This window comes from Rhea americana, unplaced genomic scaffold (genome assembly GCF_003343005.1).
Source record: "Rhea americana isolate MKP2758 unplaced genomic scaffold, rheAme1 scaffold_301, whole genome shotgun sequence".
Lineage (NCBI taxonomy): Eukaryota > Metazoa > Chordata > Aves > Rheiformes > Rheidae > Rhea > Rhea americana.
In genome coordinates, this window is record NW_028186426.1 from 487,851 (window position 1) to 509,906 (window position 22,056).

A 22,056-nucleotide genomic window follows, 5' to 3' on the forward strand; every position below is an offset into this window, starting at 1 on the left:
GTTGTGAAGAGCTTGATAACTTGTGACTTGCCCTCAGTCCATTACCTTCTGCTTACTGAGTCACAGAGCATATTATATCTCCCTGCAGAGCACCACAGCAGCTGGGCTATGTTATATTCTGCATCTGTCTTGCGCAGCATTAGATAATACACTTAAGAGAGCTTTCCATCTAAATCAGTGAAATGCAAACAGAAAATTTCTGTTGTTTCAGCAAAGAGGCCAACTCTTAAYATTCTGGCTTGGAAATACACATTTAGATATATTTCTTTTGCCTGTCAGCATGGTTATTTTGATGAAGTCTTGTTTTGCATGTGGACCAGATGAAAGAGACAATTAAGACTWGACTTTTTAATTGGTATTGAATGCATTTTAAACAACAGTAATAGACTTTCTCAACGAGAACTGCATGTTCTCTTTTCTCAGTGTAACTTAACTCTGACACAGAGGACATAAAAATACAGCCAAATAGCAGTTGAAACGTGAGATCCTGCACTCAGAAGCTAGGAAAACTATTCTAATATGAAGTGCAGAGTGGCTGAGTCAGCATACCAACTTAAAGTTAGATTTAGGCTTAAATTCAATAAAAAAGACACATTCTCTGCTGCACCAAAACTCTTTACAATTTTATGCAAAAATTTCTGGAATCACACAATGAAAGCACCATTCAATCCAAAGCKGCTGTGAGATTCATAATCATATCAAGATGAACTCTCTAGTCCCAACTTGACTCACTAGTTTTGAGCCAGAAAAAYACTGAGAGAATTAAAAATACAGGTGACTACATCTGAAAGCTGAAGAACAAAAGCAACTTGCTTCCCTTTGTAGTGGCACTTGTTCCCTCCCGGGATAAGGCAAAGCAATTACTGGGAAAAGCAGCACTTGCAGAGAATTGCTAAACCCTTCTCAGTATTCCTGTACCAGTTTTTTTCCCCCATAATGCTCAGTAGCACAGGGTCASAGTATATTCGAAGTAGAGGAGTTAGAAGAAATGCCACAGAGCTTGAATTAAGCTCTTTCCTCCAGCAGAAGAGGTGTGCTCTGCCCATTGGCAAAGACCTCTCAGCAATGGGAGGAGACAACGCAGACAACCCAGGACTGCTCACCACACCAGAGCGGGGAACAAAACCAAAACCAAACAACAGCTCCTGCTTCCCAAGACTGCAGTTCCAGGGATCTGGATTTGCTCAGGAGCAGGGGGRAATTCTCCAAAAAGCAGGATGTGCTCCAAAGAACAGGCAAACAAAAGCATTTCCAGACTGGAGGCCTGTCAATGCTGCTCAGCATAGGCCCCCTCCCATTGTACCGAGCCGCTCACAGCCAAAGGCAGCCGCGTGACGGCAGCCCAGCGCGTCACCTCCCAGCAGCTAAACAAGCCCAACAGCTTTTGCACACTCTCTCGGTCAGCTTCCACTGGAAATAAAAACACAAAGATAAATTCCGTTCTCTTCCAGTCCTGACCACGAGCTGCAAAGCCAGCGCATTCCCAAGTGCGGCCAAGGACCTCCCTACCTCCCTCTGGTTCCAGACAAGAAAACTCAAGGTCCCATTCCTCCAGGTGGACCCCTCTGTCCCCATTACAAACCACGGGGTTGCCATGTCCTCGCGCCTCCCCAGGGCCACTCCATGCTGACAGCATGCTGTAAGATGTAGTCAGTGCTCTGCTAGATGCATCTGCTTTTGTACTTTGCTGAAGTCCTTGCATAAATGTTAGGGAAAGACAGATGTAAAGCTTCATCCTCCCAGCACTCTTGCCTGCTGGGTGCTCTGTCACACTAACAGAAATGTTATCAATGCTCAGTGCTCTCTACCGCTCAGTGCCCCACAGGGGCTCTTGCCTCATAAACCTATTTTGCCTCACAGGTTTGCCATAATTTGTGTAAAGGMGGAGGAAATTCGAAACACTAATTATAAAGCTAGGACTGTTTTGTTTTCTCCAGCTCACCTTATCTTCTTCATTCAGCTCTTGAAGACTCAGCTATTAAAAGAAATTAAGTAATTCATCAAGCCTATTTCAATTACCTGCTGTTGATAACATCAGAGTACAATTAGCATCTACAAATGAACCAAGTGCCAGCTGCCAGGCAGAAACAGAAGCTAATTTACAGTGGGAGCAGCCTGCAAGAGCTGAGATTCAGGGGCTGCCAGCAAACACATATCACACTATACCAACAACAGCTCTGTTCTGCCACTCCCACCACAGCTTACACACTCCCAGCTGAGAGGATTTATAGCCAGAAAACATCCTTAAGCACAGCCAGACTGTCAGCAGTGCGGAGTCCTAAATGCTACAGGCCAAGAAGCAAACACTTCTTTGGTCTCCTCCACATCCAGTACTATGAAAGGCAGGAAAGGACACCACTTTGATGCAATTCAGTTCTTTCCAGCTTGCCAGCAGGATGTCAGTATCTCCCCTCAGAAAAAAATATGATTCTTAGACTCTATTATTTTAATAAACACAWTCTGAAAACAAGTTTAGTTAGGATTTGACCTGACCTATGTGTTTCCCAAGTTACAAGGCAGMAAATGCTGACATGCCTAGCTGGTAAGGACCCCAGAAACAGCCAGGTAATAAACCATGTCATTCCTTGCCCTAGTGCAAGGCTTCTTACATTTCCTTCTGACACCTGATTAGCTCCACCTTCTTGTTGCCCTTCTGCCATAACTTAGTGCATCCTGATACTTTTCTGAGCAGGTTAGTAATTGAATATGTGATGCATTACATTAGCACGCAATCTGTCAAGTGCCTGTTCATTTTATGAAGACAGACTAGTAGAGCCAGAGTAACCAAGAAGCTAGCACATAGCAAGCCTCCTGGATCCTGGCAGCAGCTCAGATAATCACTGCATTCTCTCCCCAACAAATTCTGCTCCGCATCAGGGCCTTACCTAGATTGGAGGAGGCTCTGCCTTCAGCAGCTCGGTCCTGCAGGCTCTCAGCAATGTGCAACTGTTCTTCATGGTACTGCTTAGCCCTCTCCAGGTCCTGCATACATCTAGCTGCATGGCCCAAGCCAGCATAAGCTCGCATCTCAATAGCCTTCTCAGCCAGCTCCTGGGCCAACTCCAGCACATAGTTATGGTAGGACATGGCTTTGTCGAAGTTCCTCCGGTAGTGGTAAGCACTGCCTAGGTTGCTGTAGGCTCGGGCTTCCTCCCGCTTGTTCCCCAGCTCCTTGGCGATCTTAAGATGCTGTTCATGGCATTGCACGGCATTTTCAAAATCCCCCATTGCAATGTACACTGCCCCCATGTTGCCCAGCTCCCGTGCCTCAGAGAGTTCGTCTTTGGACTGCTTTGCGAGGAGGACGCACTGCTTGTGGCTAGCCAGTGCATTTGGGTAGTCCCCAATGGCTGTGTACACATGGCCCAAACTGCTCAGTGCTGAGGACGCTGCCTGCAGGGGTAAGAGAGAAAAAGTAAATACAAGTCCTCACAGAAACAAGTCAGATGGCCCCAGCCCAGTCCCAGAAATCACAGCTGCAAAAGGMCGCTCTGGAGAAAGACTGTAACTACCAGCTGGAAAACATGCTCTCTGTAGTTTCTCCACACTCCTCAGGGCAGCTCAGGGGGAGGCAGCAGGGACGGGGCTGACTTGGGAGAACCAGRCTAAGAGTATCTGAAGATTGCCTCTTTCTCTGAAGCATACAGTRTGAGAGAACACCTGCTAGAGAGGAAGGAAGGCACTGCAAAGACACAGGGGCCACTGAGAAAACAGAGAAAGTGGTGGCTGCAGAAAACTGCACCCCATCAGGAATCACTGCAGGGATGGTCACCCTGAGCTGTCAAGAGCAGCACTTCCACCCACAGTCAGCCACAATGCAGGTTAGCTCTCATAAATACACTAATATCTACATTCAGTTTTGTTAAAGCAAATGGAAGTCCTATGTACAGCAGATCTTGAGAAAGCAGACAAGTAACGATATTCAGCTACAGAAAACATTACAAAGGAATGCTTGCCTCATTCTGCTTTCCACACCCTGAGCTCAGGTCAGCRTGGCAGATTCCTCAGACCTTGCACGCAGGTGCCAAAGACACCACCCTCAAAGAACAACAGCAGAATGCACACCAGAGCAACGTGAGCACTCTGCACCCCAAGCCGCTCCAAAGACTCTGCAGTCCGGAGAATGAGATGCGTCTATTGCTTATCCTGGAACACGAGTAAGCCACTGTGTGCTCACCAACACCTCCATGCAACACCTGTGCTACCAAGAGCACCATTCTTACTAATTGGCATCAGGGTCCTTGCAGCACAAAACCATTTGTTACTAAGCCCCAAACAACTTCAAGACTGCAGCAAAGATAACTGTACTTCAAATAGCTAGTCTTGTCCTCTAGAGACATCTTAAATACAGAAATAGCCATATTTAGCAAGACAAATAATTTGAGAATCAAATTGTTTTGCCTGCTACACATGCAGAGGCAGAGGCAGAACATACACATTCAGAACGCAGGGCATGGAGCCCAGTGCAGGGATATGTGTTCCTCTGCCCAGTGTAGATCTCCTCTCTCAGTACAGCTGTTTGCTCTAAGGCCTGATCCCAAATCCTCTACGGCCCCTGCATAYGCATTTCCTTCAGTACCCAGCTGCACCTGTGACCCATTTCCAGAACAGCCATTTTCTCCAAACCTCCAGAGAGGATCAGCAGGGTTAGCGACTTCATGAAGATCAGTCTCACCTCATCCCAGCATCAGAGCTCAAGACAGACTTGGTCCATCCTCCCACCCGAGAATGTGATACAGTATCCCAGGACACTGGTCCTCTCTCTTCAAGATGGCCTAACTCCATGCCACCAACGAAGAGACAGTCTCAGCTTCCTCCTGCCCTTGGTCAGTGCAACAGCTGCAGTAGAAGCAGCCCATCGGTCAGCCATCACCAGTACGGACGCCGTGGCACTACAGACAGGCTTCAGTGCAGTCCCACAGACAAAGATACCAGCCTAATCCTAGTGGAACGCAAAATGAGCGGCAAAAACTGAGCCTCTTGCTCACTCTCCTTGCCCTGATAAACTTACATATTTCTGCTTGATCCCCACCTGCAGACTGGGTATGTCACACAGATGCAGAATTTACTTCCGTTCTCCAAAACAAAAGATTAACCTCTTCCCAGCCACACTAGCTAGAGATTAGGCATACATGGAAAGCAGATTAGAAAAAAAAATCTGTGGAAGGACAGCAGGCTCAGCATCACTCATCTAGAACCTTATCAGGCTGTGGATACAGCTTCCCCACGGAAATGAGCTTTCCATGACTTTCAAAAACCATGGTAAGAGAAGCCTTCAAAAAGATTATTTTTCACTTAAATTTTATCACAATAGGAGAAGTAATGCTAAGTCAGGAAGATCTATGGGCCAAAGCAAGAGGCAGATAGCACAGGTGATAAATTATTTTTGTGCGAAGCAGCATGAATAATGTTGCCAGATGAGGATCTGCATCATGCTGTGTTGATACTAATTAACAGATTAATAGGAAAACCAGCTTTTCTGATACAAGAACCTAAGGTGACGGATTAGCTATTAAACACWGTTTATAGATCATAAGATATGGATGTTATAAGGAAGCACTACCTCAGCCAGCTCGATATATAGCCAAGCTGCATGTTTTCCCTGAGGTATCCTTTCAGGCAGCTTAATTATAATGTTAAGAACTACCAGAATTTAAAATACCGTTTTTTTTCACTCAATGTTATAGATGAACTTCTTGCAACATGAGAGACTCCACAAGAGTGAGGCAGTGGCAGAGCTGCAGCTCCGGTCAGGAATGGCCTGTGGCATTGCTTGGGGCCGCTACAGTGTCCTCTACAAGCACGGGATGGAAACACATTGGTGCTGCCCCAGGGCCCACATGGCCGCAGAGCTGCACTTGCCCCACTTCTAACATCCATAACTCCTCCTGCTGCTGGAAAGCTTTAGATCATTAACAAGCTTTGGCATCCAACTAGCTGAACAAAAGCCCAACAGGATAACAGTTCCTCTGGGAAGAGATTTGGAGTTGCTGAGAACGGAAACCAGGCAGTTGGTTGAGAAGGGCASTAGCTCATCACTCCAGGAAAGTAGATGCTCCCAACACCGCCATGGCCCCAGACATAGCAGCGATGACACTCTCAACTCTATAGACTGCACTGGCCATCCCAGCAGGACCAGCCTGTTTCCAGGCATCCATCTGGCAGCAGCTACTGGTAGTGCAGGAAGAGGCTTCACTCAACCTCAGCAGTAGGACAGATTGGTAGGACATTTTGTCCTATATCACAGAATCAGTAAGGTTGGAAGGGACCTCTGCAGATCATCTAGTCCAACTTAGGGTCACCTAGAGCATGTTAGACAGGATTGCATACAGGCGGGCCTTGAATCTCTCCAGAGAAGGAGACTCCACAACCTCTCTGGGCAACCTGTTCCACTGCTCTGTCACTCTCCCAGTGAAGAAATTCCTCCTCACGCTGAGGCGGAACTTCCTGTGCTTCAGTTTTTGCCCATTGCGTCTTGTCCTTTCGCATGGGACAACTGAAAAAGAGTTCAGTCCCATCCCCTTGACACCCTCCCTTCAGATACTTGCTACAGACTGGTAGGACATTTCACGCAAAAAATCAAGTTAGTGCAACACAACCTTAAACAGACTTGGTTCAGCCGCYACAGTTACTTCTGGAAGATGGGCCACCATCACCACTAGCACATCTGATACAACTAGAAAGAGGATGGAAGTGCCTTTCTGGAAAACTGGGAGTCATATACAGCAAGAACTGTTCTCTTAGGGCATTACAGAAAAAAAAATTGTGGATGTTCATGTGTGCAGATTGCTGAATAGGATGAGCCATGGCCAAGAGCCATGTAGACAGAGACTCAGGTGATGCTAATGAGCTATGCCTACAGAAAAGAGGCACAGAAGAAAAGCAATAGATCTTAGACTTTCTCTGCACAAGAGAAATCTGTCAGAAACAGAGCCTACTCATACTGTATAAGGGAAGAAATCTTTAGGTCTCCTAGACTGGGAAGCAGATCACATTAAGTGAAATTTGTGCTGCTGGAACAGTTTATAGCCAGGTCTCATAATCCCTTTGCCCAACCGCATTTCCAGGCACAAGGCAAAGAGCTAGAATGGAGAGTATAAGCTTGGCAGATAGCCCCAGGGCATGACAGAAAAAGACTTGGCTTACATTGCTGAATGTCCAGCGCCCAATCCAAACTGGGATGCAGGAGAACAACAAGAAAAGGAGAGAATTTTAAATAGAAGTACACCAAAAGAGAAATGGGAAACAAGGGATAAAGGGGTGATGGGAAATAGCCCAGCTTTATTAGAAAGATGTAACTGTTTCCAGAGGCATGGCTGTTGGTCATGTAAACAACCTGACAAATGCAAGAAGGCCACCTCTACCCTTTTTTTGTGGCATTCACATCAATGTTTCCCACATGTATTATTCTGCAGCAGTTTGAACTGTTAACTGATCTGAGTGCTCTCAAAGAGGCACTTCTCAATCATTCTGGAGTATGCATGAGATGAGCCTATGGCACTTTCAGCTTCCTATGGGCTGGTTGCCTGAAACATCTCTTCTCCAGTAAGATAAAAATCAGGGCTCTCTATGTGCTCTTAGGGGTGATTAGTGGAAAGAGTGTGGAGCTTGACATTAAAGGTCTTTGATGTTTGGGAACAACTTGATGATTAGATCTGCTAGGGCATACCAGTGACTCACTTTAGGGGGTTAGTGATAGACTCAGAAAGATAAATTCATCACTATGTGCTTAAGAAAAATCATCTGTATGACAGTGTCCACTAGGAACTCTAAGTGGCTCACATGTGGGGAGAGGTACTCCTACCTGCACTGGTACTAGCATCACCACATTGCCATGGGAGTACAAGGCCAGCACTAGCCATGCACATGAGCCACAGACTCCAGCTGTGCTAGTAAGAGCTCCTGCTTGGTAGCAGGGTGATGGGAGACTACAGCTTTGTACCACTGGGGTTTTGCAACAAGAAATAAAGAAAAATTAATGCTTTATACATCTGACAAAGACAAATTTTACAGTGGGAGTTGCTAACACCTACAATTATACAATTTCTCTAATAGAAAGTGGATTCTGCTGCCACAGAACCAAGGCACAGGAGGGAGTTCTGAATACAGTTTCTAACTGCTCTTTTCTACCTGGGAACATCAGCCAGCTTAGGTTTTTCAGTTGATGAGTCTGATATCAAACAGATGCACATCACAGAATGACAACTAAAAGGGACCTGATGACTGAGAGAAGAGTGCTCCTCAGATATTTCACCSTTGCCAGAGAACAGTGACTTCCCAATTATGTTACACAGAAACAATTTTTTGACTAATTGCACAGCCTCCTTAAAAGAAGACACTGTAGGACAGCCTGCGTCCTGATATGGATAAAAGTAGAAATAGTCTGCCTGTTACCTCACTGTAAGGTAGCCTTAATCCTCACATGCAGTCATCAACCAGGGATTAACCACAGAGACTCAGATCTTACTGCCCAGGTGGGGAAAGAACTGGTGTGGATCAGGTGTTTGTGAAATTCAAGAGCCTGACTGCAGCACTCAATGGGAAGCCTTACCATGCTCATGGTCTTGTCAGACAYAGTAGGTGCTCCCAGGGGCCAAGTTTGGCTGTAGGTCAGCAGTGGCTKACTTTGCGTACAGCATGGTGTTTATGCTGAAGTCTGAAGACTTATCACTCTTTCTGGACTGTAGCCTTTCATACTGATGAATTTAATCTTCTGAGTTTATAAGCACAGAGATGTGAACATGTTGTGTCCTCTGTTTGCAGCTAATACCAGCCTGTAGGGACACAAAGCCTTAGCCATTTTCCATGGCTCCAGTTTATATCATTCCTGATAAGACAGGTTTGGGTTCTGACGTAGAGTGGTACTGAAATATATGCTAGAAGAGATACTGTGAACGTAGCTAGCTAAAGAAAATGATGTGAATTGACCTAATGTAGACACAAAGCCAGCAGGGTCACAAATCTTTCTGGGGCTCTTGGCAATGCATCACACTAGGGACCCCATTACACCTGCAAAACATTTCTGCCATTAGCTCAACCTTCACAGCTTCATTCTGCTTTATCACTGCTCTTCGGGCAAAGAGAGAGAATAACCACCCCAGGGTGAAATGGGAGCAGTTCAGCGCAAAGTACCACATTCCAGGCTTCCCAGGTGTCTCCCCCTGCTTCCCTCCACATGCCGGTTGGTCACAGCATGACAGTAGTCCTCTGTCTCACAGGACATGGCAGAACCATATCCAAAATGATCCACTGCATGTATCTGTAACACCTGTAGTCAAAACAGAGTCCCCAGTATGCAAGAATCAGTATTTTTAATCATATACCTGCTCTTGCATGAGAACAAAGGTTTTTTGGTTATTTCTGGTTCATTTCTATTAAGCTCATTTATCATTTACTCAGAATCCACTAGTATTTCACAATCAGCCTTAGAGATCTATTGATTTATGTTCTAATGTAAATTTTACACCCCAATACAGCAGATGTCATCATCATTCAAAGCTGTCCTTCCCTCCTCCCACAAGTATCAGGTTGAGATGTGCATACTACATCCAGCCTTTCCCTTTGTGTGGCATGCTTTTGAAAACAAGAAAGGAAGCAGGAGGCAAYAGTCTCCTCCTGTGTATTATCTGTATGCAGAAAGAAGGAACAGCATTRCTTTAAGGTAATTATTTCCTGAAAACTACACCGGAATCAATATCCCTGTCAAATCCAATTTATTTCTATGTAGAAGGTCTCAGTCTTTCATAGAGCAACTTCTATTTTCAATGAGTCTTGCTCTCTAAGAATCTGTATTTCATTCCTTGTAACCGCAGGGCTAAGCACTGCAGCAAACTGAGCAGCAGTGAGGAGGAGCAGCGCTGCTGAACCCAGACGGCTGGTCTCGGCATTGAACACAGGTCCTCACTGGCAACGCTGACATGCGCAGCCATGCAGTGAAAGGTGCTACGAGACAAAAACGTGGTACATGTTTAGACAGTCTGCACCCAGCCAGCAGCAAGTGAACTGCCCTGGCGAATACCCTGCCCTAGCATTGAAAGCTGTGAACCGAAACAAGAGACAATCTTGCATTTCTATGGCAGCTTTTCTGCAAAGGTGAAGACCCACATCTGCCATGCCAGATTCTCACCAAGTCACTTGACTATGGCAGCAGCTATCTAAGAATCCTTATCTGCAAAAATGTGGCTTTGGGGCTATGCAGCCATTATTAAAATACCTGAAGTACACAGCACAGGGCACGGAGGCACTACAGGCCCTCTTAATTCTTCCCACTACAGCTGCTCCAAATACAGGCTTAGTACCTCCTTCATCCCTGGATGAAAGCTCTCAGACACACAAAATGTGCTGCTGAGTGAGCTTGCTGCCATTGACCAAGCACATTCTTCCTCTTGCACCAGACCCTCCAAGTAAACCTTTCTCCTTCCAAGGCAGCCCTACATGACTGCCGGCTCAGAGCAATGCAAACGGGCTACAGGAGACACGACCAGCTGGGAACTCAGGGCAGAGAAAAGCTCTGCTAGCAGGTTTCCCATAGCAGAATTGTGTCTGGAGAAAGAKCAAGCTTGCCTGAATAGTATCTGAATGTTCAGATTTTCCTATGGAGTGACCGCAGAGGGTTATCTAACATACTGTGCAGCCACAGAGCCCCTCTCTCTTCAGTGCTTCAACCTCCATGCATCTTTGCACAGAGGACAGCATTTCAGTCTTGTTATGGAGAGTATCAGCGAGATCAAGCAATCTGCCTGAAGTCACCCTGAAAGGCTGCAGCAGAGCAGTGAATGCTTATAAACTACTCCATAGTCAGCAGCTCAGGAAACACTGGCATTAAAAGGAAATCCCAAAGACACCAGAGCCATGAAACAACAGCACTAGTATCTGAACATCTGGGAGGAACTTTGTAAGTACTACTGAGTAAAAGGAAATAACCTGCTACCAGGAATTAATGACACATTAGAACAATGTCAAAAATACAGCAGGAAGAGACAGCTCCAGTCCCCTGTTGATTAATGGATTAAATCCACAGCTTTGCACATGTGAAGGACTAGCTGCTAATCACAGAGGCTGCTGTGGATTGCGCTGACAATCCCTTTCTAGCCCTCCCTTTGTTTAATTATACAAAGGCAAGACAATGCTTTAAAACACTAACCATTATTCTACCTGCTTTGCGGCAGAAGAATCAAACAAGAAGTTACAGGTAGATCTTAACAGTGCCATAGTTTGACTGCAAGGCAATTCAGTCTGTCCTTTTCCTGAAACCAAAGGCTACAAAGGAACACTGAATTTCAGCTGCTCATTTGAGATCAAAATAGTACTAGTCCAGTAGAAAAATCTATTTAGTCTATCTCCTCCATCATGATKTAGAAGCTAAGTGTTCAGTTATGCCTAGAAAAGTTGTAAAACCAAAACATAGTTACCCCTATGAAAATATTCTTGATCAATTTATCAGTTTAGCTGGAAGCAAAAGTGGCAACTAGTCCACGCTGATATCCATTTCTTAGAGTACAAATCTTGGCATTCATCCTGAAGAGGCCACTCACACTCATTGCCTGAGCCTGTGCAACACCATACAGCCTGACAGCTGGATTCCCAGCRGGAATCGTGATTTTAGGGAAGGGCCCTGGGACACTGAATTCTGACTCCAGGAGAAAAAGTCACATAAAGTACACCAGCTCAGGAGCACTACACAGCAGACCTCAACATAAAACCTAAAAATTGCTTGGGGCTCACATACCTTTTTCTTAAGCAGCCAAAATTTGGTAGCCTTCTGGACATAGCCTRAGAGACCTGCAGGCAAACATTTCAGGGAGGATGGCTGACTTGACATTTTCAGTGATGATGTATCAAAAAAGTAGTGCTCATTTCAAACCGCAAGCTTCCTTGAGATGGTGACATTGAAAAGTGATTTGTGCTCTGGAAAAAGCCAGGCATAGACGAACAAGCCAGCACATGAAGTCTGGGATCTCACAGAACCCAGAGAGGCTCCAGCTCCCCACTAGTATGCTGACCTGTGCCAATCTTACGATATTCCTGCTCTCAAAGCTGGACACCTCTTTACTAGTAATCTCAGTATGGGAACTGCTTGGCTAAGGTGAGCCTTCTGAAAACCCAAACAGTGCTGCTCCCTGAGTTGCAGATCTTACACTAGATTTCCTCTTCATCTCTTTTATTATAATCAGCACYTAGTCCTCAGAGTGCTAGGTTTTCCAGATACTGTGGGAGGTAAGTAAAACCACAAGACTGCATTTCTGTCAGCTAAAAATCTACGTATTGTGGAGGTCAAGTAGGGACATTTAAAGATCCTCAGGAAGTATTACATTTCCCTTTTGAGTCACAAGTCTACACAAAGCATATTGCTTTCAGTGCACTGCACTAGTCAGATTTCCTCTCATTCTGCTTAATCCCATCAAGTTTGAACTGGATGGACCTGTATGAAGCTATACAACCTGAGTTTCTCTAAAAAGAGTTGTTAAAGACAGAAAGAGAAAGGCAGTGAATTCATCCTCTCATACAAACCCAGCTACTCCACACTTAAGCCACTCAAGCACTATGGAGGGCACATCAGCGAACTCATCCTCTCACCTAGAGAATCTTTTCATTCTAAAATTTAATGCAGCATCAGTGCCCTGAAAGATCCAGAACCTTCCGCAGAACTCACATGGTGTTTTCCTAATAGCTGATACTCAAGTTTTCCTTGCAAAGAATCTGAGTTAGAATGAGAACGACTTTCACAAAGGATGAAAGAGGATTTAGTGTACATGGGAGTTCATTTCCAGATCCCTAAGGAGTTGAGACCATCATCTGCACGCAACAAGAGGCTGAAACTAACAAGGCAAAGGCTAACACTGCACTTTTATGGAGAGTGTTAAGTAACTTGCACCTACATCTCAGGTCAGATGTTCCAGTGATTAATTAGAGCCTTCTCGAAGACCAGCTGTTTGAAATAGAAGTATACATGGGAACAACAAGAACTGGGAAAGAACAGCCCTGTTAAYTTTGTACACACAATGGAGCCAAACATCTGTGCCAGACAAAGACTGAACTTTAGTGAATTGAAGGATGCTGAAAAAAATGGCCAGGAAGATATATAATCATTCTGCAGACCAAGCAAAATCTCTCCTAAGTTTTCATTAGGCCAAAATCACAAGACCTGAAGAATTTGAGACTTTAAGGGCAACTTAAAGTCCTAGGGGGAAAGATAAACCTGCTGTCCTACTATGAAATCTGGAGAACTTACCTGCCCAGCTCTTGCCTAGCTCTGTATTGGCTTCCTCACAGAGCAGCACCCCTCACTCTGCAGCACACTTTTGCTAACCTGGTTTGCTCAGCTGTGTCCTCCTAGCAAGCAGCCACACTGAAGCTTCAGTTTTATAAATCAGATCACAGTCAAGGTCTAGTAAAGAATCAGCAGTGATTCTAGAAATTATGGACTCAAATACACAAGTATCTTCTCAAAGAGCTGTGAAAGTACTAGTTGCAGTTTCCTGGTGAAGAAAGCAGACTCTTTGTTCTATGCATTCATAAAAGATGAYAATACTGCCTTTGATGAAGGGCAGACATAATGCAAACAAGCCACAGTGACTGGCAGCACAGTAACAATTGGGCACATGTGCTGGGATATCTTGAGTCCCTGCCTGCTTCTGTTCAGCCTTTGGGCCCATCCATGGAAAGCCTTCTGGACTCTTCCATTACTTCAGGTGCCAGGTGGGAAACTTCAGGCAGTTGCATACCTGGAACATACCCATTCCTGCAACACTGAGGGCTAAATCCATAGATTATCCCTGGGTAACAAGTGACTCTCAGCAGTCTAGTCCCTGCTTAGGCTGCTTTCTTTCCCATTAATAATGAAAATACATCAGAACTGGCTTCAAACAAGTAAGAATGCTCTGTGAGGCTTCATGCAAGGGCTGGATCAGACAAAAACTTTCAAAGAAAAGGTGATCCTTTTTTCCAAGTATTGAGTCCACAAACTGCAAGGGCTTGGATATCTTTACTAGTTTCTGTGGATAATTTTCCATTGAGTTCCGAGGAACTGGGCCTAGCTTMTCACCTCTCTTCAAAGAGCAGAGATTAGGAGAAGTCTTTTGTTCAAGAGTTAGCAGCCTAATCAACCACACTGTTGTTCGTAAATTCTGTGTAAAGTGACATGGGATTTGGAAAGCTGTTTGTCATACAGAGGCTGAATCAAAAAACAGCTYGTTTCAATTTCTAGAAAGTACCTCCAGGACTCAAAAGGTCCCTTAAAAGACCCCAGAGAAAGACAGAAGGCATAAAGGAAAAACAAACTAAAAAAAAAAATTTATTTATATCGATGAAGCACAGTCACCCACTCCATGCAGCTTTCCCTTTTCCRTAAGATATTGGGCTTTTTTTATGCCATGAAAACAGGAGGACACTCAYGCAAAGTGACCATCTCTGCAGTACGTATGCAAAGCACTTATGCGGAGAGGTTATACTCTCTGGAGGGTTTTGTGGYATCAGTAAACAAACACAGACATTTTATTTTCTTAACAAAAGAGCTTAAGAGTTTCCAATCTCCACCTCTGAAAAAGCTTAAAAARTGAAAGCCAATTCCTGTTTAAAACAGTAGCAGAGGTTGCACTATAAACTTATCATTCATTGTATTAATAGTGGCTGTATTAATTACTAACGTACGTAAGTGATTAACAAAGCCCTTCCCTGACTCTTATTTTTCTCTGGAACTTAAGTCATATGTGATAAAGCTACAGGGAGCAAGGCATACCCTTGTATTTCTCATTTCACATTGCTACAGGCAGCAGAATCTGCTTTAGTCTGGCAGACAACTGTAATTTTTTTGAAGTAGTGGTTTCACCATGGAAAGGGGAAAAGGACAGAAGATGGGAAAGCAGAGGAACATAGTAAGTACTGTCTCCGCTTGTCTTCTGCAGAGCTCTGTTGTTTACTGAAGATCTCCCTTCTTTTGCCTCCAGTCTGCTTCTGACATCTTAGTCAAGGTTTTCATGCATGACTAATTGCTTTAGCCTGAAGACTCTTTCCAGTCCTCATTTGTGAGGTATTTATATCCTGCCCTCATTTTCCAGAYTGTTTGCAAACACAACAAGATAACTGCAGTCATAAGATTTTCAGATTTTTCCTTTCCCTGAAAAACGTCGCAGCCTCAAGGAGAGGCCACCTCTTTGTATGGTGGAGTCGACAGCAATGCTGTGGGCAGAGAAACTGCCATGGGCTCCCTCAAACTGCAGTTAACGACTGGATCTGCTTTTTAGATCTCTGCCTGCGACCAAGGCCAAGGCCAACGAGGGCAGRAGTGACCAGATAATAACTGCAGGCTCCAGTGGAAACAGGGAGACAAAGTATGTCTTGTAAGAGACTGCTTTAAAACACCTGAGAGGACATAACGGAGCAGAAAGCAGCATAACCTGGTGCCTGTGAGGCAAGCATTTATCATGCTTATAAGGGAGAGGCCGCTACAGGCATATCTATCATAAGAATGCTAGGCTGTAAAGAGAGGCTCATCTTGGCAGGTTTTCAAGAAACTTTCCCTATGCATATGAGTTTTGTAAGAACTAACAAATACATTCCAAAATGGAAAAATATGTCATGAAGTATCTTGAYAGCAAGGACAGCAGTATTTCAACTTGTTTGTAATTCTTCTAGAGTGAAAGCAGAACAACTGCCTGCTGAAAAAACCTAGAGATGCTATTACCCATACTGGGTAGAATACTTCCCATTTTGATCTGCTAATTTAAACGAGACAACTTCCTAGAAGAGAGAAACTCAAGTAAACAGATCTGAGTGTAAGCTGTGTATGAACCAACGCACAGAGCCCAGTGGCAGGCTTCAAACCCGAGTTCTCCAAGATGCTACAGGCAGGTGGTGCCAGATAGAGCCTGCAAGTTCCTCTGGTGACAGACCAGTATTTCACAACTTCAGGACCTGATTATTATCAGGAAATAAGATAATGAAGAGAATACAAGCTTTGGATTAATCCCTCTCTGCTCCAGTTTTAGTCTGCAAAAGTTCAGCATAGCAAGGTTGCCAATGAGTTTCTAACACTGCCATCATGCACATTGTACAGAGGAAACTGTTTTCCTTTCTGCTGTTCTTTTTGTCCCTTGACTTTCTTATTAAATGGGAGACATCCAGCCTTTCATTAACTTTTAAGTCTGAGAACATGGCAGTACACCACCTGCATACATGGACAGTAAACACTGACATAAGTAAAGAATCAAGGGAAAGTCCTATGAATTCAGGCATCCCTAAACATTATCTCACAAAATCAGTGTGTGTTCTGCACTTAATGTTTAAAAGTTACACAAGATTTGAAATTGTCTTCTCTGACAGATTGCTACTTATCAAGAATATTGTATTTTATAGTAAYGGCTATTAGAAATACAGAGTGAGATTTCGCGACCACAAAAAACTATTAAAGTGGTTGTTCTGACATTACAGACCAATTTGATTTTATCACCAAAGATTTTTACCCAGCCTTTCAGTTGACTACGATAAAAGTAATACTCAGATTAGCCTTCTAACAAAATAGAAAACATTATCTTCGTGAAACCAGTTTTAGAGTGCATAAGTATTATTTTTAGTAGCAGTTTGATGATATAACTAATTTTAAGATTAACTTCCAATGCATTACTGATTCTAACTGGTTCATCTGATTTCCTTCCAGCAACATTGCAGCTCTTATCTTGGCAGTATACAGCTGATGATAGATAGCATTTCTCAATTTTAAGTATTGCTAAAAGATGCATGATCACATTTCTTTCTATTAGTATTGGTAGCTTAGGAACAGTGAGGAATCTATATTAATGCTAGACAGCTAACTTGAATACCTGGCCCTGCTCCCTCTTAACCAGCATTGGATTATGTTGAAGTCCTGTCTTCACTGTGGATGGACCAAGGCAGGCAGAAGATCCTAGATAAAGGCACTGCCTTTATCTGCTGAAAGCTAAAGGTCATTGTCTACCTTGCTGCAGTTTGGCACAACTCTACCGTTAGGGTCTTGTTGCTTAGGTGCAAGAAATCTTACCAAGGTGAGGCTTGGTGAGGCTTACCAAGAATGCAAAGATATGAACCTTTCTTGAACGCAGAAGTACAAGCCAAGAATGTATCATAGTTCACATCTCCTATGTTCCTCCAACCTCCTGGCCCAGCTCTGAGTGTCACACAGCTTTGCAAACTTCATACTGTCCCTGCTTCGAATACCTACCACCTTCTGTTTCCTTGCACTACCAAGAGCAGCCCCATCACTGCTTCTAACTTGGGAGCAGGCTAAAAGAGCCAAATGCCCTTTGATCAAATGAACTTGAAACAGAATTGACTCTAGATACCTTGAGCCTTTCCATATCTAGGTATCTGAGCTGATAAGAACATACAATTTTGGAACATTTCTCTGTTTCTCTCCTGTAGATCAAAGCCACGTGAATGCAGTGCAAGAGCACCACTTTTTTGTTGATATTTTTTAAAGAGTCTGCAAATTTTTAACAACTGACTTCTAGACATTGCCTTACTACTGGTCTTCCAAATTCCCAGGCAGAGGCTTGAGACCAGAAGACAGCACAATTCRGAGTGCACATGATGAGTCTGGAAAAAGCAATGAGTGAATCTAGCAGCTAGAGGAGAAGAACTTCCAAAGCCAAAAAGTAAAAGGGTAAGAGGCCCAGTATCCTAGGGCCCCACCRTTCAAGGGCACGTGACTGGCAAGCCAAAACCCTGCCAAAAATTGATGCAGAATCCACCCAGAGCTAAGTTCTGTATAAAACAGAAGCAGCACCCAGCCCATTGCTGTGCACCTAAATGACTAATGATGTATGAACAAAAGGGTAAACAGAAGGGTTTTCTTCATAGGGCTTAAGATCGTGCTCAGAAAGAACAGACAGATACATAGTCTTTTTGCATATGCAGTATAAAAACTTTGCAAAGACACTACGGAGAATTGCTGGGTGTGCTTTCTGTTTTTCAAATGTGTTACAAAAACCAGAACTTGACATGAGCAAGGTTCTGCAAGCAGACGATAGCTAACCAAAAGAGTCTTTACCTCACTGCACACATTTCTCACATTCCCATAAAAACTATCAACAAGGGTAAAAAAAAAAAAAAAAAAAAAAAAAAAAAAAAAAAAAAAAAAAAAAAAAAAAATCAAAAAACCCCATACAGACTAGTAATGTTTCATTCACACAAAGGGCTGTGACTGGGAAGTAGAAGGGGGTGAAAACAGACCAGTCCGTTCCACGAGCTATGCCAGAAAGACGGGCTACAGGACTCTAGTTCAGGCTTGAATAATTACTAATGGAAGCAGCTTATACCTACATAAACTCACCTACAGAGAGAACTGCAGTGCCAGACCAGAGAAACAGCAGGAAACAGCAGCAGGAAAAGGCTCCCACTGACTCTGCAAGGACAGAGCACAGCACAGTTGTGCTGGAGGGTGCAGACTGCTTGTGACATGGCTGCACAGGTAAAGCAGTGAGGCTACAGTGAGGAAAAGTCGTTCTTGCTACTGGGCCTCAGCTCCTGCTACTTCTCTGTGCCAGGCTGGAGCGTGTAAAATTGGGGAGTGCCTACACAGCTGTGGAAAGACTCTGGACTCCTGCCAACATCACCAAGAGGAAAACCTGGTCCCCAAGTAACCAGCTSCACATGTTCTGATGAGCTCACTCTGCACAGACATGCCTGGTGATGGTTTCTCCAGAGAGGTGGGGCTGTGCAGATGTGCACTTTCAGCCAAATCTGCAGCACAACAGGAAGCACAGGTACCTCCACAATGGCAGTAAACACAGTTGTAATTTCACCTTTGCAGGAGCCCTGTAGCCACCAGCACAGTTCAAGCATCAAAAGCACCCTCAGCCAGGAAGGGATGCTATCAGGCAGCTATGGATATGTTCCACATTTAGGACAAACATTCAAGCCAGTCATTCAGAAGGAAGTTCAACTGGGACAAACAGACCTTGCTTGTGCACAAGACAGAAGCGATGCCAGCTTGACATATTTGCCTCCAGTTTAGCGTGGCATGCTGTAGGTGGCTGGTCTAAGGTGCAGACAGCATCCCAGTGTTTGCATGTGCATCCTAACCTAGAGCAGCCGTGACCATGGCAGGCAAAGTTCAAAGCACACGGAAGAGTTCCACAGGCCAGGTTTTACTGAGAGTGAAGACGATCTCTCCTAAAAGAGAGCTGTGCCACTTCTAACTTTACGTTCCAGTTTTTCCCCTTAGCTAACTCAGCAGAATACCTACTTCTAAATGATTGGCAAGAAACATGAATAAAATATTCTCATGCTTTGTACCCTAATATACACAAGGGGTTCAGACGAAAGGCCAAATACTGAGAGCTTTGCTATTTGTTAAAGATGCTGCCCATGCAGACAAAGCATAGCAGGAAAGACACCTGGAAAGCATTTCCCTTCCCTTCAGGAAGGGGCAGAAAACTTTGGCTTTACAGGATTTACAAATTCCAGTAGAAGAGAATGATCTGTCTTTCCTTCTGCATATTCTCCTGGAAATAAGAAAGTGAAATTTGATCTTTGACTTGCATAGCCTCACAATAAGTAGCTGTAGTTTAGAAAATACAGGAAGCTTTATGCTGAGCTTCATTGCTGGCTCAGACATTGCTTTAAAGGGGACTGGGGAAAGCTACCAGAACTGCAAACCTAAATAACTATCGGTGGGCTGAACTGCACACAAAAATGTTCAGACAGTTGCAGAATTTGCAGATTCCCTGCAAACTGAGTCCAGACATAGACTACACCTGTTACAGCAATCGTAGTTCACCAATGCTGCTCCTTCAGAGATGCTTAACATYATCCTTGTTGCATACAACAGCCAGCTATGCCTGACACCCTTCCATCATGACAACCATCTGACACCAGCAAAGGTCACTCATGTGGGCAGCTCTGTGGCAATATTCTTTGTGCATAAAAAGCAYGCAGCCTTTATTCTCATGAACAGCAAACATTCCCCTGCAGTCGCTTATATCTGGCACACAGGTTTATTTATCCCAGCTACTGACTTTGCTTCTTAGGGATTTTTATATAAGTTGTGAGCCACTACACAAGTTTCTTTTTTTTTTTTTCCTTTTTCTTTTCTAACTCACTGCATCAGGATTATAGTAACGGATCATCTGAAATACTATGTTCCTGATCCAATTTGCTTTTGCTTTTTAGCTCTCTTCCCATTCACCTCAAAAGTGTCTTTGAGTGTCAGCCTCTCATGTATAAAGTCCCAGTCACTCGAATGTAAAGAAACAGCCCTGAGGAAGCCATGGGTTTCTCCAAAGCATTACTTCAGTCAATCTCTTGGAGAACTTTTCCACAAAATATTTGTTTCACAGGAAGGGTGCTTTTTCGATTGCCCTGACTACATAAAGCCATTTGCATGGTACCCAACTGCCAGCACCAGACTTGTTCTTCATCTGCAGAATAGGTCCAGCTGCTCTAGAGGCTTGCCTTCTTCTCAGTTAGGATGTCCCTCTGGCAAGCGCTGCCAAGCGATTTTCAAAAACATAATCTGCTGTTAACATGCTTTCCACTAAGAATGAGGAAAGAAAGTATGGTATCTACCTGTGTATAATAACCACTCTCTCCTTACAAGTTACGTTACAAATTATTTCCTAGTGAACGGCAATAAAGCAAGCAAGTAAAATAGGCTCTAAATGAACACAGTTTATACTCCTGARTCTAATGACAATTTGCACAAGATATACATGAACCCCAAATGCAAAAAAGGCAGCTTCTTGCTTTGATTTTTCAGTCTATTTGGGAACAGTACACTCTCAAACAATGTGTTAGTTAAAAGTAAATCTGAATGTCCAACTAAATTACTCAAGCTCTTTAGATATTCTGACATTAACTGTAGGAGTATTTTATAAACTCCTCTCACGGAATGCAAGTATTTAATCTGAAAGGCTCTGACAGAAAAAGATGAACAGAAAGGATTATATGGAAATAAATTCCTTCAGGGCAACAAATACCTACYGGAATTCTGCTGTACAACTGCAGCCTTGTGTATTAACACATTTTCATATTGGAGAAGGAATCCAAAGTTTTGCAAGCAATTACTCACTGTTTTATGCTGTTTTGAGGCAGACTACAAAGCAAACAGCTCACTGCAAGTTTTGTATGCAATACAAATGCTCTCTGAAGAGATAACTACTGGAGTTCTTAAAAGTTTTATCAGTCTCCACTACACTCAAGTTGCTCCTTGCTAGTAGACCACAGTCTGCCAGAATACCTCTCTGCTTAACTTTACTGTTAAAAATGATTATTTTAAACTTGTGTTGTGGTAACAAATATGATCTGTGTCTTAGAAAGCAGCTGAATTTCCACACCAGCTGAATTTCCCTAGAAAATTCTCTTCTATCATCCAGAGTTCAACTCTCGATAATTTGCAAATCAAAGCTAGGGAAACTYCACATTAAGGGGGAAAAAAGCTAAAAGAATAAAATAAAAAACTTCCTTCTGTTTGTAATCAACAGAGTTTTCAGGGCAAACCATATTGTAAAAGGAATAAAGCTCAAATCATTGCAAACAGGACAGTCTGCAGAACTGTTGTACAAAGGCCCAAGTACCGCAAAATAAGCAAACCWTTAGAGTACCTCACAATTCCTCCTCACTTACTTGGGACTTTCGGTGCATGACACAGAAATCATAGAGACAACAGGTCARGATTTTCTGCAGTAATATGCATGAACTGCATGACTGGAGGCTCTAGTCAGAAAGGAGTCTTTTTCCCCAGAACTTTGTAGCTCAGTAAAATTCAACGCCTGCCAAGTGACAGTGTATTTGTTTTCTGGTGCCGTTCATTGTGCTTGCCATCCTTCTGAAAAGATTTATGCCCAGCACAATCACGCAACAACACAAAGGAGAGAGGAAGCCTCCTGGAAGAAAGACGCTATCATGCTGTTTGCTTAGCTGCAACAAAACCTTGGCAAAATGCTACTTCTAAATTTGAGAGCTTGTGTTTCATTCTGCATGTAGCTCGAAGTCCTGTGTCCAAACCTGACAGATCCTCCCAGCTTAAAATGTAGACGTCTGCTGCATACATAAGCCATGCTCAAAAGAAAGATGCAGCATGAT

The 22,056-nt window shown here is 43.7% G+C and overlaps 1 protein-coding gene across 2 annotated transcripts in view; it reads right to left on the reverse strand.

The window, feature by feature from the left end:
- Positions 1-22,056, reverse strand: part of TTC28 (tetratricopeptide repeat domain 28) — a 209,791-nt gene that overhangs the window by 54,751 nt on the left and 132,984 nt on the right. For both annotated transcript variants that reach the window (XM_085309724.1, XM_085309723.1), the window contains exon 5: positions 2,886-3,393. In XM_085309724.1, the coding sequence (XP_085165850.1) occupies positions 2,886-3,393 (508 nt within the window). The remainder of the gene's footprint in view (positions 1-2,885; positions 3,394-22,056) is intronic.